Raw genomic sequence first — 20,664 nt, 5'->3', positions numbered from 1 at the left:
GAGCGTTAGGCACTGTGTATAAAGGTAAATAAAACCTTTTTTTAATTCGCAACAACAACTCTGAATGTCATCTGAGCCGAGCAACATGAACTAAAAAACAGGAAGCAACCGAAGAATTTAAACAACACAAAATCACAACAACTGCAAGTTTACTTTCAGATTAATATTGTAAAATCAAAAAATGAAACTAATCCAAATTACAAATGGAAAGAAGACAAAACACAAAACTAATAAAATACAAATTGTGTACATATATGGAATCTTTAAATGTTTGTTTTTGCTTTCTGCTTTTATTGTAAATCATTTTTTATTTAATATTAGTTTATTTGTTTTGTCACTGATTCATTATATTTTTTCTATTTTGTGAAATTTTGTTATTTTTATCTATTATATTTTATATATTTTTGTCTTTTTATACTTTAGTCAATGTTTTTTTAACAATATTTATTTATTACCATTTACTTCATTTTTAGTTTTGTTTATTTTAATTTAGTCGTGATGAAATCTCTTCCTCAGACACAAAGAACTGCAGATTAAAATAAATGAAATGCAACAGAAACACTCCAGACAGGAAATGTTTGTCCTGAACTGACCTGATGTGACCCCAGCAGGGTTCACTCAGAGGTGGGAGGATGAGGCAGCTCAGGTGATGAAGGTGAGTGACTCACTTCCTGTCAGCGTGAAGGTGAAGCTGAGGCTGTTTGATTCATTCACCTGCACACCCTGACTGGGTCACCTGGTTTCTGTTTCTCCATTCACTCCCTCCTTCCTGCCGTCTCTGGGTGAAACGATGATGATGATGATGATGAGGTGGTTTCATGTGTCTGACTGCTGTGAAGCTGATGTGCTGTTTCTGTGTTTTAATGTTAATTATTTAAACCTTTTCCAACATGTTAATGGTTCCTTGCAGCAGAAAGTTCTGTACGACAATCCATTTCCTGTTCCTAAACGTCCCAATTCCATTTCCTGTTCCTAAAGCGTCCCAATTCCATTTCCTGTTCCTAAAGCGTCCCGATTCCATTTCCTGTTCCTAAAGCGTCCCGATTCCATTTCCTGTTCCTAAAGCGTCCCGATTCCATTTCCTGTTCCTAAAGCGTCCCGATTCCATTTCCTGTTCCCCAGAGAGCCGCGCCGTTAGCATTAGCATGTTACCGTTCAGGCAGCAGCTGAAGACGACTCAAACCTCCTTTTTGTCTCACATGTGACACAGATTTTAGACTTTTTTCAGTTTTCTTCTAATTGAACACATTTCTGTTTAAATTAAAGCCCCCTGGACTGTAACTATTACCCAGAATCCTCCTCTCTGGGGCACAGTGTGACCCCAGGAAGCAGGGTGGGGTCTGAGGAAGAGAGGGGAATTCAAACAGCAATCAATTACAGAAAATTTTTGAATATAGATACATTTAGTTTTGGTGTTCCACATGAATGTATCCTTGAGACGCTAATAAAATTTAATAGAGGCGTTCCGATCGATCGGCCACCGATCATAATGTCTGATCGATCACCGTCTCTTGTTGCCGATCACAAGTATCTGACTTCTCAGCCTGCGTTGCAGCTGATCTCCTCTTTGCGTCGCACTGCAAACGCTGCGTGACGTGGAGAGAAACTGGAACGGCGAGCGAACGGGGACGTTTGCGTGTTGCGTCGGAGAACGACCTCGACGACGCAGCGCGTCAAAACGCATCAACACAACGAATCTAATAAGACATTTAAAAAACAAACACGTTGATGGATTTGGCTGCATGGAGGCTCAACCAGGAACTAAAGACGTCCGGGTCCAGTCAGCAGGTCGAGCAGCGCAGCTACCAACTCTCACCGGGTTAGCATGACGGTCAGAAAGCCCAACTAATGACCCAACAATACTTCAAGTCTTGGAGCTGCGGAGCGAGACGCCGGTTCTGTTGGAGATATTTGCCAGACGTTCACCGCTGAACGTCCAGACGGTGAACTCTGACAGCAGGAACTGGAACTGGTTTTAGAGATCTAGTGAAATGTTTCTGTTGTGTCTAAATTAGGTCAGTTTGTTGCCAGCTAATGTTTTGATTTCGCCAGATTAGGTAGTAGCATTTATAGCTAAAGAGAAAAATTAACAGGTGATTGGAATCGGCAGCAAAGAACCTGATCGGAGCTTCCCTAATATTTAATAGTCTCTTTAGAAAAGCTTAAACATTTAGTAGCGGTGCTACATACACAGGTTATTATGATGTGTAGTCATGGAAACAAGGTGTAGTTTTTACAACTGTGAACAGCTGATTAGCATCTCAAAAGCTCAAATAATCCCTGAACTTTGACCCCAAATGCCAGAGGAGTTGAAACGGAGGCATGGTGCACAGAGAGGAGGAGAATGTTCAAGCCATCTTATCCCCTACTCCAACATCTCTGATGATACAGAGGATCAAAGAGGAGCAGCCAAAGTAAAGGAGCTGAGGGATTAACAACCTATGATGTGGAATTTCGTCTCTGATTCCTCGGTATTGAGCTGTTAGCATGTTAGCATCACACAGCAACAGTCTTCAGTCAGAGGCCTCTTCAAATAAGACTGACTGCTACTGGAGATGATACTTCCGGCCCGCAGCATCACCATCCTGGGACCCGTTGAAGGTCTTATGACACGTAGTTTCCTTTTGGGACAAACAGTTGAACTTAAATTTAAAACGATGATGAGACTTCATACTGTGAAGAAAGATGTAGGTCCAACCAAAGCCGGTATCAAAACTGTGTGATATTTTTATGAATTTCTCTTCAAAACGTAAACGGGAAGCTCATGTTGTCTGAAATGAAACATGAGTTCATTTTCCTTCCAAACCACACGAACTGAAAACAGGAAAATCAAAACTTTTGGTCAAAAATACTCAGAATATTGTGCGGAGCCACTGCAGCTCGACCAATCAGAGCCGTCCTGCTTCAGCATCACCTGGACAACAACTGAACCCGAAAAGTTGCTGATGCTGCAGTTCTGTGTAATAAACCAGCTTCATCTATTGAACTGCTGACGGCATCAAAACTCTTCATCAGTCTGACTGTCACTGGAAGACGACTGGAGCTGGAACAGTCACATCTTCTGTGACATCACTGTGACATCACTGTGACATCATCGTCTCTCTGCCTGAAGCCAGAAACCAAAACCTGACAGTAACGATAATGAGCTGCTCTCTGATTGGCTGAGAGAACAAACGAACGAGCTTTAAAGGAAGAGGAAGAGGAGGGTGAGAGGAAGAGGCTCGGCGCGCTGCTGAAGGGGGAGGGGTGCATCTATTATGCATGACAGCGCACACACACAACACACACAACACACACATAAAGGAGGCCATTGAGCAGAGGCAGCCATGAGTCACATGACTGTCTGATGGACCAATCAGCTGCCGCTCCAGATTGCCTTCAGTCAGCAGATGCACGGAGGAAAGTCAGAGCATCTTCACTGGCAGCTCGTTTTCAGAGAGGAAGAGGGTTTTTCTCCAGCTCTTCATTTCTGGATGCGTTTTTAAAAACGAGGACAAAATGTCCTGAACAGGGAAAAATCCGACAAACGTCCAGATCTTTGAAAGAAACAACGCTGGCAGGCAGAAGGAGGGGAAATCAACCCTAGCAACAATATTTCAATGCAAACGAAAATGAAAGTCAGAATTTGCAATTTCAGCTCTTAAAAGATTTTCAGTCCAGTATTTGTGCAGATTATTCCTCAATCTTCACGTTTAAAGGAAAAACCTGCAGGAGGCGCCGACAGAGAGAATAAAACTATTTTTTAGCTTAATTTTTCTGCTTTGGATAAAAAATTATTTACATATTTTTCACTATTTCATCAGTCATTATTTATAAGGCAGTTTTTATGTTTTTTCATTTATTATTCAGCGTTTTTGCTCCTTATATCTGAAGATTTCTGGGATTTAAATCAAAGCTGTTAAAAGAATCTCAGAAAATTTTATGAGAAACTAAATGTTGTCAAAAAATCCAAAACCCATCAAACAAAATCTTTTATTGCTCTGCAGGTACATTTTTAAAAACTGGAAATAATAAAATATTAAAAAGAATCCTCAGAGACGACAGTTTTAATGAAATTACTGGGGATCCCCATGATGAGTTATGATCACAAGAATGACCTCTAACCCTTCTGTTATGTCATCATGAAGAAATGTTCTCATCTTTCCAGCAAAGCTTCCAGTGGTTTAGGAAATGCTGCTGTTCTTTACCGTCTCCTTCCTGAAGCAGAAAAAGGATGAAGATGAAACTGGACCGTCTGAGCAGAACGCACAAGAGCACTGCGTGAAATGAATCTCTCAGGAAAACAGACGCAAGACCAACCACCATGCAGACGCACCAAACCGTTTCCTACCTGGAGTACCCAGAGAGAACCCAGGCGCTGACAAATGGAACAAAATCACATCCAATAGTTTCCAAGTGTCTGCAGCCTGAGCGTTCACACCGCATTTCATCCGACTTTTACTGTGTTCATGTGGGACACACATCATGATTCTGCATCAGAAGAAGACAGATGGTAAATCTGGACGTAAAAATAATAATGAACTGGAATCAGTCTGAGTCAGTGAAGGCATCACAACCCAAGCCCACCGGTCCTGGTCCGACTCCACATCCAAACAGAACCGGGTCAGAAGCTGCAGTCAGTGCTCTGCTAAAGGCTGCTGCTGTTAGCTTTCTATCAGCCCTGCTGTCGCTCTAAACAACCTGACGATCCATGCAGAGCGCTGCGGCGGCCATCTTTACTGCCGTAAGCAGAGCGCTGCGGCGGCCATCTTTACTGCCGTAAGCAGAGCGCTGCGGCGGCCATCTTTACTGCCGTAAGCAGAGCGCTGCCGGGGGCTGGATATGTTCTTCTTCTGCGCTTCTTTGGGGTCAGAAGCTGCTCACAAGGATAAATTTGGAATTGGACATCAAGACCTGCGAAGTGACCATGACCGTTCTCCTTCAACCCATCGATGGGATTTCACCCCATCCTGTCTCCTCCTCCAGCTTTTCTTTGACAGCCTGAACGTTTCTGCAGCAGCCTCGACGTGCCGCTCTGCATCCTTATGATCAGCTTCCTGCTCCCTGATCCGGCTCGCGGAGCGGTGAAAGTGACCTCTGTACGCCTGCAGAAACGCTGAGTTTGTCCTTGATGTGGCTGCTGTTTGACCACTGAGGCAGGAACACCAACAGGGTTCAAATCCTGCAGATTTCACTGCAGCTCAACACGTCACAGTTACCGCATCGGAATATTGGCGAGTCTGCAGACACGTGTTCACTTTCACTGCAGACTTTCACTTGGTTTTAGTCAAACCTCCTGTCATTTTAGGTTTAGTCCAGATTCAGTCCAAGAAGCCGTCGGACAGATCAGTTGTTTTTCTGCTCTTTTAGGGCCGCAGGGAAAATAATTTCATATATTGATAAAGTGATCAGCAAAGGATGCAACATTTTATTCCTTATGAAGAAAAGCAAATCTAAATAGTTTTAAAAAAGGAAGTCAGAAATATGACAAGCATTGCATGTGCAGATTAAACCCACTAGCCACGTTTCCATCAACTGTTTACATTATGAGGTGTTGCATTTGAAAACGTTGGAAATGGCAAAATTCAAAATAACTTACTCAATTTTGCAAAAATGTTTTAACTTGAGGTGGCTTTTGGCTAAGAGTTAATGCTCTAAAGAAGTCTGTGCCTTATTAGAGGCACCAAACTCAAATTTGACCAAACTGCAGTTGGTTAACCGAATATTTTCCATTTTTCTTTAAACGGTTATGGGAAAATTCATCATTTCAACAGAAGACATCTGAACCTGGTCTCTGACCTGCAGACTGGACTAAAAGCATCTGGCAGAGGGAGTGCATCCTCTCAGAGACGCTTCCCTTCTTCTGACTGCTTCAGTCTGAGAAATGTTCCCTGATTTCAAAACTTTGGCTCAAGTGATGCTTGTAGATCCAGTTGGAAGGGAGGATTTTTTTCTAAGATTTGTGGTTCCACCTGCGTAGCATCTGACAAAATCAGACTCTGTTAAAAGTTCTCTCAAAATTAGCCCGACAACATAGCTGGTGGTTGTTGTTTAAATTGCCTAAAATTAAATCTGATAGTCTTACTTCATCATTTAGATCTTTTTTGTATACAAAGATTTACATTTTTACTTAGTTTTCATCTCAAAAGCTGCAATAAACTCTTGATCATCCAAGCTCTGCCACGGTGACCAGCAGTTACTCTGCAGAAGATTCTGTCCTCTGGTCAGTTTGACTGGACGTTTCTCCCGTCGTCGCCTTTTGGCCTTGATGGTTTTACAGCTTGGACTGAAGCTGCAGCTGTTTTATTCTGTTTTTTATCTTTGTGTCAGTTTCCAGTGAGGGTATGTCTGCAGAAACTGAGTGAACTGTTAATGATGCATCACTGTGTTCAGTAGCTGAGAAGAGATTAGAAACACAAACCAACATTGGGCTGGGTTTGACTGAGGCCAGTCGGCCTCCTCATGACTGGGTTTTAGAGCAACTTCCAGACATCAAACCAACACACACGCTGAGTCGCATCATCAGAGGAAACTAGTGAACAATAAATGGAAGTCTGATTTGTTTAATATCTTCCATAAAACATGATGAATAGTCAAAAATGTAAAGTACAAACTGAACTGTTTTAAACTTGGTTTGGAATATTTTATTTGTCCTTCAAGGACCTTGAAATGTACAAATAAGCAGATCAGCAGCTAGAGTCTCTACAGCTTTATTTTGAAAAGTTCATACAACAGGAAGAGCAGCAGCTCAATTTAAAAGTGATTGGAGCAATCAAAGTGTCCTTGCACGCCTTACCACAGCAGGTGTGTGTGTGTGTGTGTGTGTGTGTGTGTGTGTGTGTGTGTGTGTGTTCTCTAAGTAAATAAAGTCAGACAAACCCAGCCCCGCCCGCCCAGAGCTGCCAGAGGGGCAGAACAAACCAGACCATGTTATCCAGGACTGAGCACACACGGCTTTGTTTAGTTTCCATCGTCTGAAACAGGAAGTCCATTTGTCTCCATAAAGCAGGAGGAAACATTTTTATTAGTGGTGGCTCTCATTTAAAATTTTTAATGGTGTTAATTGCAGGATCTGTAATTGTCAATAATTTTATTCAAAAGACAAAATGAGCAACATTTTCAATTCAAACTCATTTCAGCTGCTGAATTATTGAATAAATAAACAATGGAGCTGAAAAACAAAGATATTTACAGTTTTTAATCTGTTCTTCAGATTCTTCTGTCCACTCATCTGTCCAGAGTTTCAGAAAGTCCTGATCATTCATGGAGATTCTTTAGAAATGCGGACTATGGACGCTGACATTAGTGATAGCTGCTATATTTTTAGCATTAAGATGCTATTTTAGGCTAGCATAACTTAACTGATAGGCTAACTCCTTTTAGCACAACTTGAACACATTAGTCTTTTCCACCATCCAGTCAGATTGTTTAAAAGCAGAAATGAATCCCCAGTGGGACCAGAGAGAAGCATCTCGGTCGTTCATCACCATTAGAGGAAGTTGCTTGTGTGCCAGTTTTACAGGCGTACCAGAAACACATAAAGACAAATGTTCTGGCCCGAAATTTTGAATGCATTTTTTAAAATTTTATTAGATTGTTAAAATTTATGCAATTAATTAGTAATTCTATATATTTATCAAAATGTAATGCTCTGGGGCGTGCTCCGGTGGCGTAGAGGTTAGCGCGCCCCACGCTTGGAGGCCTTCAGTCCTTGACGCGGCCGTCGCAGGTTCAATTCCCGGACCCGACGACATTTGCCGCATGTCTTCCCCCCTCTTCCTCCACCTTTCCTGTCAGCCTACTATGATAAAAGGGACACTAGAGCCCACAAAAAAAATACAAATAATAAAATGTATTGATCTAATTTCTTAAGGGTTTTGTAATTAATCAGCAAGAATCTATTTTTGATCAAATACCCAATATTTGGCACAATTGTCAACATAAATTGATTGTATTTGATGAGTGAATCAATAAAAGGAGAAATTTGAATCATGCTAAATGATTTGCTGGGATTTTGACTTAGTACAGACTGGATTGTTGCCTTCATTCTGTGGTTCATCCTGTGGACCTGTCGGTCTAAATGAAATTATATTCAAAACCATCAGCTTTACACTCTTCTGAGTCATCCAACTATGTCAGGAAAATTCTGCAGAGGCCTTTTTGTTGAGCGTATTCATTGGATCCACTGCATTTTGATGTAAATGTGTCTTTACAAGTTAGAGGAAGTAAAAACCAGAAACTAAAGAAAAACACATTCTGGGTTGAAAACCTGCTGGCTTGGCAACACTGACAGGGTGTGATCACATTTTCAGCCGTTTGTTTCCTCATGTTGTCAGGATGTCTCATGTCACCTTAGAAATTCTCCAGCTTTAGGTTTTAATCGTCGTCAATAAATGGCGCTGCTGTCATCACCTCAGGCTGCTTTGCTACTGCCAGAACCCAGCAGGGATCCGGTTGGTCTGATCACTCGCTAGCTCTCCTGATATACAATCATTCAAACTTTAATTCTGCTTTAAGATGCTTTCTGTTTTTCATGTTTTAATTAGAGTGTTTTAAACTAAACTAGAAATTTCTGAAATAATTTGAGCTATGAATGGATTGAATTGGATTATATATAGATAAACTGAATCATTTAAGAATAGTGCAGAGAGCTAGAATAGTTCATTTTATTGGGTTTTGCGCTGCGACTAATGATTATTTTATGAATCAATTGGGGAAAAATTTTTTACATTTTGCATGTTTTTCATTTAGCCACCTACATTTTTATACAATATTAGAAATATCTTAAAATGGCATCCATTTGCATTGTACCTAATTTAACCAAGAATGATTAAAATTGGATGAACTGAGTAGTTTCATTTCATTTCACAAAACTAGCTATCATGAAATAAAAGGGAATTGAAAATTAAAGCTTAAATTTTAAGGAATGATTAATTTAATTATTTAATTTGGACTGACTGCTTCATCATGTTTGATGGTACTTGTATGGATTGGACATGAAACTGAACTGAAACTTTATGAAATATCTATTTACTATACTGTGGAAACAACAGCACACATCAGTTGTAATAAACTTACACCTCTGTACTTGTTTATGTGTGGTTCAGGGCCCAGCGTACTCACAGCTACTTTATGGGGTCTTGTCATGTTGTGGGACCACCAGAAAACGTGTAATTTTTCAGTGTGAAAACTCAGTTTATGTCAGGAAATGTCTTCAGAATTAATAAAAAAACGTCAGCATCCATCCATCACCAGTGAGTTATGTCCCAGCACAGACCGCCCAACCCCCGTCCCAACTCCCCCTGTTTTAGTCAATGAAAATGAAACAGGATATGTGATCACACACTCTGCTGCAAACAAACACAAACGATCCGTCTGTCGCTCCATGTGCACAGATATTGTTTCCAGCTCTTTAAAATACTGTCGACATGCGGCTGCAGCAACCAGCAGAACCAGCAAATCAATTATTAATAAGACGAGTATTGATGTTTTAAGAAGCAATGTTTGATATAGCAATCAAGGAAACGTCTCTATTTTACAAACCTCTAATGCATGTTGTAACGCTTACATTTGCCCTACCAATCCCATAATTACATCACTTACAAAACCTTTCAACTTAGCATGACGCTGTCAGACGTAGCGACCAGTTAATCAACATTAATTAAAGTGACATTTTAATTATTTTATCGATGTTTAATGATGTCTAACATGTGCTAAAGCCAGACTTATGGTTTTATTTTCCATTTTTATCCTTGCTCTGTAAATGTAGTGGCCCTATGGAAAAGTTGTGGGTTTAATTCCAGCTTTCTTCTGCTATATAGCTGCGTCTGGGAAAAGAAGCTAACACAGAGTTGTGTACTGAACATATCTGGATGAATGTGGCTCTAGTGTAAAGAGCCTGAAACTGTACATATGACTGGAAAGCTCTAGATATATTCAGTCAATTTACCATTTGTGATTTTATCTGTGAAAAGTGCAACAAAGTGCTTCACAAAGGCAGAGCATAGAAATAAAAAACACAAATTTACTTCATGAAGAGGAATGACTGGGTGTGAAATGGTGAAAAAGAAAAAAAGGGATGAGTAAGTTGGAAGACAAAAAGTGATGCTAGAAAAATTCATGAGGAAGACAAAATGAGAGAATAAATGGAATAGCAGAGAGGGGAATATGTATGAAGGAATAAAAGTGAGTGATTGCAGAGAAATTCTGGGATAAAAAAACCCTGAATATGAGGGAGAAACCTAACGGAGATGGAACTAAAATCAGAAAAGCTACGATGAATCCAGAGAATCTGATTCACTGTTGGGTTGTGCTGATTTACATCAGTAAATGTCAGTAAATGGAGTTTCTCTGCCAGACACCAGAAGCTGTGACCAGCTCTCCATTCATCTTTTATTTTTAAACGAGCTGGAACGATTAATCGATTATGAAATAATCAACTAATTTAATAATTGTTTAATCGTTAACTGGAGAGTGCCGATTAAGAAAGAATTTTATTTGCTGTATGAATAACAAACTTGGAGCAGTTTTGTACTTGGTTCAGACTTTCCAAAAAAATCCTGGATTAAGCCCCTTTTTCTGTCCAGTTATCAATCAGTTAATCCATAAAATAATCCCAAATAATCTCCCCACTGTATCGATGTTGAGTCGAGCAGAAAGGCCTGACTTTTCCACATGTGGATGATAGAAGGATGTTTTAGTTGCAGATGGAAAGCTGTTAATTAATTAATCGTTGGAATAATTTCTTATTCTGGCAATTGATTAATTGTCATAATTAGTAGCTCTAATGATGATTTAATCATCATCATAATCAATGAAGTAATTGATGACTAAAATAATTGTCAGTAGAATCCTGGGAGCAGAACACCAAGTAAAACTAAACTAAACCTGAGGCTCCTCATCACAATAATTATAATCTATTTTATTGATGGTTTTGGTTGGAAGTAGGGATTTTTGCATTTTGGTTCTGAATGTCGTGTTTCATGTTGGATGTTTAAAATGTTTTCCAGCTCCAGTTTGGAGAGTCTGCGGTGCTTTCTGTCCGTCTCCTCTCCATGTGTGTGGAGACGTTGCAGGAAAAGACTCTGCATGCTGCAGACTTTGGTTGAACAGTAAAGTTTTATTACAATACTGCAGCCTAAGTCAGCATGACTGAGTTGTGAGGAAATCTTGGCCCAATCGTAGCGAATCCTCCATTTCTAGGACTCTGTCCAACACACATTCCCCACAGTAAACAATTCACCACATCTATATATTTCACGTTCACATCTTCTTTCGGTTCCTGCTGCTTGATTATCTACTAATACATTTGGAAACCATAGATTAGACTTATTTCTCAAGCTTAATGTCTTTTGACCTTTGACCTGATTGTTTTCCCAAATCCTCCTCTGTGTGTCTGCAGGTTCTTTACTGAATTAAAGTTCTTTTGGCTTTTGACAGGACATACTTGCATTTTTTTTTTGTTGCTATTATTATCAATATATTACTTGAAAATGGTCTCAAAACAATAATAATGTTTATTGAAATTATTGCTGGGACAGTTTATTGTTCAGGAGGCAGATTTTTATTCCCTCTCATGTCAGGCTGTGATGTGGGAGAACCTTTCTACTGAAGGTTTCCAGTAGGTTTGGAAATCCAATGAGGTTTTTTTTATATCTCCAGATAAAATATTTCAAGTCAAAGCAGATCAGTGAGTAGAGGAATCCACAGAGAAAATGTTCTAACTGGACTTTAAATTTAGGGCTGAGAAGAAGAAGCAATGCTTGAGATTACTGGAGAAGAAGAAATCAAATGAAAGATGAGAGAAGCTCCTGAGGGGCGGCAGTGCGGTAAACTCTGCTGAGGCCTCTTTCATTCTGATCAGCTCCACATCCAGCTGCTGATTTACCGATCAGAGGTTATTGATCCCCCTCCGCCCCACCCCCACCCCCTGATGGAGGGACAGGGGATGAAGGAGAAATGCAACAGAATGGGAATTACTGCTGAACTCAGATCATCCCAACCTGGATGAACCCACGGGGGGAGGGGGGAGGGGGGAGGACACGCGTGGAGCTGCAGCAGAATGACTGCTTGACGTGATAGCCCCCCCCCCCCCCCCCATCAGTCCGCCCAAACCGCCAGCATCAGCTGTTCGCTCCAGGCCATCCAGAAACGCCGCATCGCGCCGCGCCGCGCCGCCCGCGCGTCAAAGCGCCGCTCTCACCCGGCGCAGAGGCGCACAGTCATAAAATGGGTGAGGCTTTCCTACGGTGAAGGCCTCCCCATCGCCCCCTCCCACCTTCACCCGAGTAGGAGCACGAGGAGAGCCGCATCCATCCATCCATCCATCCAACTGTTCGTCCATCCATCCATCCATCCCGCCTCCTCCACATTCCCGCGGCTCTCCATCAGGGAGGCGGCGGCTACCGGATGCGGCCTCCTTCGGTGTAGAAAACAGAAAATCTGCATTTTTTCCTCCTCTCGGTCAGATCTCCTCCTCCGTCCCTCCTCCTCACACGCATGCACGGACACGCACGGCCCGAATTAGAATTAGCTCGGATGGGTGCGTTTCAAGCCGCGTCCCTGTGATGCATGAGGGGAGAAAAACCCGAGCGGAGTGGCGGAGCTGGGCCTCTGCGTCTGGCCGCTCAAATCCGCCGTCAGAGGCGGAAATCCCGCAAATAATCAGAATAAAAAGAGTCCAAACTGCAGCCACGCATCATCCGCTCACACCGCACAGACTCCATTACGGGCTGCAGCGCACTCTGTATTCACAGCATGAAAGGCTCCGGGCCGCAGCGCGACCCGCACCCGAACCTCCGCAGAGCCACCGGGAACCCGCAGCAGCGCGGGTCCAGCGGCTCTCCCTCCCCGCATCCTCCGGCCGCCGCGCTCAGGCAGGCCGAGATGCTGCGGCGGCCCGGGAGGAGGAAGAGGAGGGGATGGGAGGAAGATGGAGGCCGGCGGGAGGATGGGAGAGGAAAAGCAGCTTACGCTTCGCAGTTCCGCCGTGCGGTCCTTCATGGTGCCGAGCTGGCTGCTAGAGTGCGGGGAATCGGCCCTGGTCCGTGCGGGAGGGGGGCTGTCCAACACCGGATCCCAGCGGGTCCCTCCGGGCGTCCTCCTCTTCTTCACGGAGCAGAGATGGAGGGAGGAAGAGCGCGGTGTGACGCGTCTCCGCCTTCTGCTGCTGCTGCTTCGGAGGGTTTTTTATCCGTGCGGTGACGGTGCGTGAATCAGCCCTCCTCCTCAGCTCGGTCTGCCTCTTCCTCAGTGGATCTCTCCCCCCTTTCACTCCGCGCCTTTCTCCTCTTCCTCCTCGGTGCGGTCGCAGTGTGGCCCCGCAGCGCGCAAAGCAGCAGCAGCCCGGCAGGAAAACGGAGCGAGAGAGAGGGGGAGGGGGGGAGTAGGGGCGATGGGGGGGAGGGGGGGGGTGGTACTGATGCTGCAGAAAAGGAGAAGGGGAGGGAGGGGGAGATGCGGAGCGGATGGAAAGCAGCGCGCATGCGCTCCCTCCCTTCATCCTCCATCTCTTCCTGCTGCCATTTCTCCCTTCCCCTCCCTGATGTCTGCCCCCCCCTCCCCCTCCCACCGCAGCAGACTGTTTGCTTTCAGGTGAGAGAGGATCAGCATCAGAGGGGAGGAAAATCTGTTCACTCTGCTGCCTTATATAGGCATGTATGCGTGCGCATGTGCGCGTGCGTTTAAGGGGCGGGTTAAGGTTGGGGGGGCAGACAGCAGAGGGGGAGAGGGGTGCACATGCGCACTAGCTACAACTGGGATCCCCGGTTCTGAGTCCGGCTCTGGCCAATTTATTAGGAACACCTGATCAGTTTTTAATGCAAACTCAGATGACTGATTAGTCAGCTCATGATGTCACCAGGCGACCTTTGACCCCATCCAATCACTGAACAGATGCTGAGAACAGATCAATGTGTGGATGAGACAAAACTTTCTCCAGCTGAACAGAAACTGAAGTTAAGGAGGAATGATCTAGAGCAGCACACACAGCTTCAGGCTGACCTGAACCTTCAGAGACATAAAGTCGGTTACAAAGTCGGCCTTCTGTCAGCTGAAGAACATTTCCAGGATATATTAAAGATTTGCTGCTGTTGTCATAGCAACCTTCCAGACCTCAAGCTTATTGTCTGAGAGATCACGGAGAAGCAGCATTCAGCTGAAACAAACTTCCAGAAAACTGAAAAACATCCGAAACACCAAGATCCTTTAAATCTGGACTTTAGCGCTGCCTCTGATAAACAATAAATGCAACACTGATCAATAAATTTGATCATTCTGGAAGATTTTGATGGGATCATTTGAGAAAATGTAACGTTTATTGTTTGTTTCATAATTACATGTTGAATACTTGCTGTTGTTGAAATTTGCAAAACTAACAAACTTGACAAGCAGCGATTCAAAAACCTTCTGGAAGAAATGCTGAAATTCAAACTGAGCATCAAAATCACAGAGGATTGGATTTAATTTCAGTTTTTACTGAAATTAAATCATGTTATGTTTTTAATATCATCTACAGATTCGCAGGCTTCAACATGATTTCATAATAAAAGCATGATTTTACACTTAAATCTGAAATAAATCAAGCTGCGGTTATTTCTGCTGTGTTTTGCAAAACAAACAGTGTGACCCATTTTTAAACTTTAGTATTAATGCTCCAACCTGTCAAAAGTAGAAATACTTCAGCATATTTGTACTCAAGTAAAAGTAAAAAGTAGCCGTCCAAAAAGTTCAAGGGTAACAAAGTATTTGGTAAAAGTCTTCTCAAGTACTAACAGATTAAATGATCAATAATTTAATATTTATAAATTACATCAGTTTAAATTTAATGCTAAGTGAAAATGTTGGTATTTTACAGACAAAAATGACAATAATTCATATAAGTAACCAAAAAATAACAAAATCCGGCAAAAGAAAATTTTTCCAAATCAGTTTCTTTCAGTCAAAAACTTCTGAGATTTAACAGAAACTACAAGTGAGTCTGAATCTGGTGAGTTTCTGGTGAAAACAGGTTTGATTTTCATTCAGTGGGAAGAAAAGGCCCTAGCTGAGGTCAGCTGACCCAGGCTGACCCCAACTGACCCCAACTGACCCCAACTGACCCCAACTGACCCCAGCTGACCCCAGCTGACCCCAGCTGACCCCAGCTGACCCCAGCTGACCCCAGCTGACCCCAACTGACCTCAGCTGACCCCAGCTGACCCCAGCTGACCCCAGCTAACCGCAGGGACTCCAGGTTCCTGCTAAAGGGAAAATGCAAGCACTTTTAAAACTAAATAATTAAAATAATGCTTTTCCTTAAATGAATTAACTTTGTACATCATCATCATCACATAACTAAGAAAAATTATTATTCAAAAAACAAATTTTCTGTATATAATAAGTTGCACAATTATGAACATAAAACTTAAAAAGACATTCAGAACAAATTCCTGTTTAAAGTTTTTTATTACACAGATTTATATTTACCTGGTCTGGAGTAAATCTGTCCTCTGATCTCCATGAAGGTTCAGTCAGGAAACTCCAGCGTCTCACTGAAGTAACGTTAACCAGCATCTGGGTTCACTGGAGCTCTGAGTGTGTCTTATTGAGAGTGTGTTTTATTGAGAGTGTGTCTTATTGAGTGTGTCTTATTGAGAGTGTGTCTTTATGGACTCAGCAGATTTACACAATGGAGGATGTTTTTCAAAAAGCCTCTGAAGCTTTTTAACATAGAAAACGTTCCTGATAAAAAGGAAAATAAAATTGTGGCTGATTTTTAAAGAGTATTTCTTTAATCAAAACAGAAACCATATTGATGGAAGAAGAATCAAAGTTCTGAGCTCCTCCTCCTCTGTTCTGTACTGCCCCCTGCTGGCCAAGGTTCAGACAATATCTGCTCCTATTTCTCCTTGGACTGAGGTTGAAGGGCACTAGGAAATGTGTGTGTGTGTGTGTGTGTGTGTGTGTGTGGGTGTGTGTGTGTGTGTGTGTGTGTGTGTTTTCAGAACTGAACATGGTCCACAGGAAGTTGGCTTTCATTTGAGACACAGTTCCTCCTCTGGGTCATCATGGATGTTGGCAACAACACGTCTCCATGGCAACATGAGGTTGCATCGTGCTGCTTGCAGGAACTCAGACTGAATGATTCCCAGGTGATTCTGTTTAATGTTTCACCTGAAATCTAGATTTTCATTTTCATTTTCCGCTCAGTTTTGTTTTTTTTGTTCAGTCTCAAAGCTCGTTTCCTGCTTCAGTGAAAATAAAGATTTAGTTCATTTAGTTCAGGTAATCTGAACGGATACTGTATCCAGTGGCTCAGCTGAAGATCACCTGAGTTGTTTCATTTCTTTGCAGCCGATCCAGCAGAACCAACTCGCTTCGGTGATCAGGAGTTGATTCCACAGCCGGTCTGAACCTTGGTTGGTTAAAACGTTGGATGGAGGTTCGGTTCTTTGGGCTGAAGCTCTTCCATGCCGGTGCATCAGTGGGTCAGTTCCGTCTTTTGAAGGTTTCCATCTACATTTCTGCATCTAGAACCAGGAAAGTGAAGCGTTTCTCAGTTTTACCTCCACCTGCAGCCAGACTGGACGGGTTTCAGTCGGCAGCTCGTCTGGCAGGCTACAGTGTTTTTAATGCGTCGCCTCATTAATAATTCATAATCTCTCTTTAAAACAAAACTACATGTAGGTTTATTGTTAAAATTGACAACAAAGATTTTATTCACTTTCAGTGTAGATCTTTTAAAAAAAGGTACAATAATTAACACCTTCATTTCCAACAAAAATGTACTAATTACTAATTTAATTAAAGTATTGCAACACACATTATTGTTGAGTAAGTAAAAAAATGTTAGTATTTTGTTTCTTTTTGTCTTCTATTGGCCTTTATTTTTTGGCCTAAAGTCTGATTCAGACTGAATCGGATGAATGGACCTAAGCCTGTCACAATAAGCAATAAATACATTAATTGTGTGATAAATGAAAATGAACTCAATAGTTTTGTTTTTTTTAATCTTTCTACCAAAAACTGGATGAGAAAAGTTTTCAGTCGGCTGCTTTGGTCTCAACTAGTTCCTTTTTTAAAGGACAGTTTTGTTTACAGAGACTTCATAGTTCATCTTATTTGTTGTTTTATTTATTTTGGATGTTTAAAATGTCTCCCAGTTCTAGTGTTAAATAATAATTGGAATTTAAAGTTTATTGCCATTTGCATTATATTACATAAAAATTGTTTCAAAACAACAACATTATTGTTTATCACAATAACTTCTGGAACAATTTATCGTTCAACAAACTGTGTCATTATGACAGGCCTTAATGGACCGGTACCGGCCTCAGCGGAGCTGCTCCGGGGCAAAGGAACCAGAACCGAACCTAACTGGACCCTGGATCCGTGGCTACTTTAATTCAAAGAACCAAATGAATTCGAACAAGACGACTTGATTTATTAAACTCACTGCACCGATTAAATCAGTTTATGTTGAATGTTTGAAACCTGAATCAAAATGTTTTGGAAATAAACAGGAACTGAAGGTCTGGGTGCTAAATATATTTTAACAGGTATTGAACTGATGAGTTCAGCCTCGTAAACTGCTGATTTATGAAGCGAAGTCACAGAAGCTGCAGACATGGGAAGGAAATGATGAAACCACTTCCCTAAAGCGCGTTCTGCAGGCACGCAGCCCGGTTCTGCCGCGGTCGGCTCGGCTCGGCTTCTTCCACCGTCTCACAACAACAAAAGCCGCAGACTAGCAGCGTGCAGGCTCCGCCCCCTCCTGCTCAAACTCCGTGATACCAGCTACCGTAAAACCCAGAGCAGAGGTGCAGCTGTTTTCAGGGGGAGTGTCGCTCCGCTGCGGCATGCGCTCCTTCACGGGGGAGGGCGGGGAGGCTGGGGAAGGGGGGAGGGAGTCAGTGATGTAATGCTGGATTAAAGGGCAAGTCCGCCCAAATTTAACCACATCCAGTTGTTTTTCAGCACATCTGATCAGCACCTAATGGAGCCACTTTCACCTGCAAATTGCTTCTACTGAGGCTCATGCAGAACAGGCGCCTCTGGGTCCATCCAGATCCAGTTTAACAGCCTCTGGGTCCGTCCAGGTCCAGTTTAACAGCCTCTGGGTCCGTCCAGATCCACTTTAACAGCCTCTGGGTCCGTCCAGGTCCAGTTTAACAGCCTCTGGGTCCGTCCAGGTCCAGTTTAACCGCCTCTGGGTCCGTCCAGATCCAGTTTAACAGCCTCTGGGTCCGTCCAGGTCCAGTTTAACAGCCTCTGGGTCCGTCCAGGTCCAGTTTAACAGCCTCTGGATCCGTCCAGATCCAGTTTAACAGCCTCTGGATCCGTCCAGATCCAGTTTAACAGCCTCTGGGTCCGTCCAGACCCAGTTTAACAGCCTCTGGGTCCGTCCAGGTCCACTTTAACAGCCTCTGGGTCCGTCCAGGTCCAGTTTAACCGCCTCTGGGTCCATCCAGATCCAGTTTAACAGCCTCTGGGTCCGTCCAGACCCAGTTTAACAGCCTCTGGATCCGTCCAGGTCCAGTTTAACAGCCTCTGGATCCGTCCAGATCCAGTTTAACAGCCTCTGGGTCCGTCCAGACCCAGTTTAACAGCCTCTGGGTCCGTCCAGGTCCACTTTAACAGCCTCTGGGTCCGTCCAGGTCCAGTTTAACCGCCTCTGGGTCCATCCAGGTCCAGTTTAACCGCCTCTGGGTCCATCCAGGTCCAGTTTAACTGCCTCTGGGTCCGTCCAGATCCAGTTTAACCGCTTCAGACAGAACAAGCATCATCAATCATTTTTAAATTTAGCCACAAAATTTAAAAACACATTTTCTCCATTCAATAAACCAATAAATAAACATTTAAGGCTCATTTTGTGCAGCATGGTGCAACAAAAAGTGTTTTCAAAGATTAAAAGCTGGGAAAAAAAACAATGTTAGAAAAATGAACAGACTCATTAAAAAAACTCATAGAAATTTAGCTCCAGAACAGTTTTTTACTATTAATTCATAAAGGAACATTAAAAAATAAAACGCAAAATTAAATGTAAAGTTTATAGCAAGAAAAAATACCAAAAAATTTACTAATAAGTAATATATGTTTGGGAAAAAAAATCATAAAGGTATTAAAATAAAGTAGCAAAATAAAAACAGGGATGCTCGATGCGGATGTTGGTCATTATCGTATCACTCTAGTAAGTAGTTTTTCTGTTTTTCTAGTCAATAAAGGTTAGTAATTAACCTTATTATAAATATTCAACATTGGGAGATCGTCAGGCGGATTGGGGCAGCATCTGCCGTCAAGCGGGCGCTGTACCGGTCCGTCGTGGTGAAGAGAGAGCTGAGCCAAAAAGCGAAGCTCTCGATTTACCGGTCGATCTACGTTCCCACCCTCATCTATGGTCATGAGCTTTGGGTCATGACCGAAAGAACGAGATCACGGATACAAGCGGCCGAAATGGGTTTTCTCTGTAGGGTGGCTGGGCTCTCCCTTAGAGGGTGAGAAGTTCAGTCATCCAGGAGGGACTCAGAGTAGAGCTGCTGCTCCTTCACATCGAGAGGGGCCAGTTGAGGAGCATCTGGTCAGGATGCCTCCTGGACGCCTCCCTGGTGAGGTGTTCCGGGCACGTCCCACCGGGAGGAGGCCCCGGGGAAGACCCAGGACACTCTGGAGGGACTATGTCTCTCGGCTGGCCTGGGAACGCCTTGGGATTCCTCCGGAGGAGCTGGTGGAAGTGGCTGGGGAGAGGGAAGTCTGGGCCTCCCTTCTGAAGCTGCTACCCCCACGACCCGACCAGGATAAGTGGAAGAAGATGGATGGATGGATTATTTATGCATTTACTTTCTTTCCCTCCTATTTTTAATAAGTAGCATACTGTTGCCTATTCATGCAGTTTTTTACTGATACGTTTTTATTTAGGAATACACAAATATCAAAACATTGGATTCTGCCAGACGTTCCCAGCAGACCCTCACAACACGTTTGGGCTGCCAGGTCTGACCAGCATCCTCCCCCACCAGCGGAGCCAACTCACCACCAGGTAGTGGTCAGTGGACAGAACCTCTCTTCACCCGAGTGTCCAAGACATACGGCCACAGATCCGATGAAACGATGACAAGGTCGATCATCGAACTGCGGCCTAGGGTGTCCTGGTGCCAAGTCCACATATGGACACCGTTATGCTTGAACATGGTGTTCATTATGGACAATCCATGACGAGCACAGAAGTCCAACAACAGAACACCACTTGAGTTCAGATCGGGGGGCTGTTCCTCCCAACCACGCCCCTCCAGACCTCACTGTCATTGCCCATGTGAGCGTTGAAGTCCCCCAGCAGAACAAGGGAGTCCCCAGGTGGAGCACTCTCCAGTACCCCCTCTAGGGACTCCACAAAGGGTGGGTAACCTGAACTGTCGTTCGGCCCGTAAGCACAAACGACAGTCAGGACCCGTCCCCCCACCCGTAGGCGGAGGGAGGCTACCCTCTCGTTCACCGAGGTAAACCCCAATGTACAGGCGCCGAGATGGGGAGCAACAAGTATGCCCACTCCTGCCCGATGCCTCTCACCTTGGACAACTCCAGAGTGGAAGTATGTCCAGCCCCTCTCAAGGAGACTGGTTCCAGAACCAGAGCCATGCATCCAGGTGAATAATCATATTATTTAATTTAAATGTTATATTAAACTGTTTTCCAGGTTAAGTGTAACAACAT

At 43.3% G+C, this 20,664-nt stretch overlaps 1 protein-coding gene across 1 annotated transcript in view; it reads right to left on the bottom strand.

The window, feature by feature from the left end:
- The window catches only part of stx1b (syntaxin 1B), a 48,930-nt gene extending 35,565 nt beyond the window's left edge, over positions 1-13,365 (bottom strand). Inside the window, exon 1 of the mRNA XM_044099686.1 lies at positions 12,952-13,365. Coding sequence (XP_043955621.1) covers positions 12,952-12,981 — 30 coding nt within the window. The 5' untranslated portion in view covers positions 12,982-13,365. The remainder of the gene's footprint in view (positions 1-12,951) is intronic.
- Positions 13,366-20,664: the final 7,299 nt, after the last annotated feature.

Source organism: Gambusia affinis, linkage group LG19 (genome assembly GCF_019740435.1).
Source record: "Gambusia affinis linkage group LG19, SWU_Gaff_1.0, whole genome shotgun sequence".
Taxonomy (NCBI): domain Eukaryota; kingdom Metazoa; phylum Chordata; class Actinopteri; order Cyprinodontiformes; family Poeciliidae; genus Gambusia; species Gambusia affinis.
The sequence above is the reverse complement of the archived record's forward strand: the minus strand, read 5'-3'. Positions and strand labels throughout refer to the sequence as shown.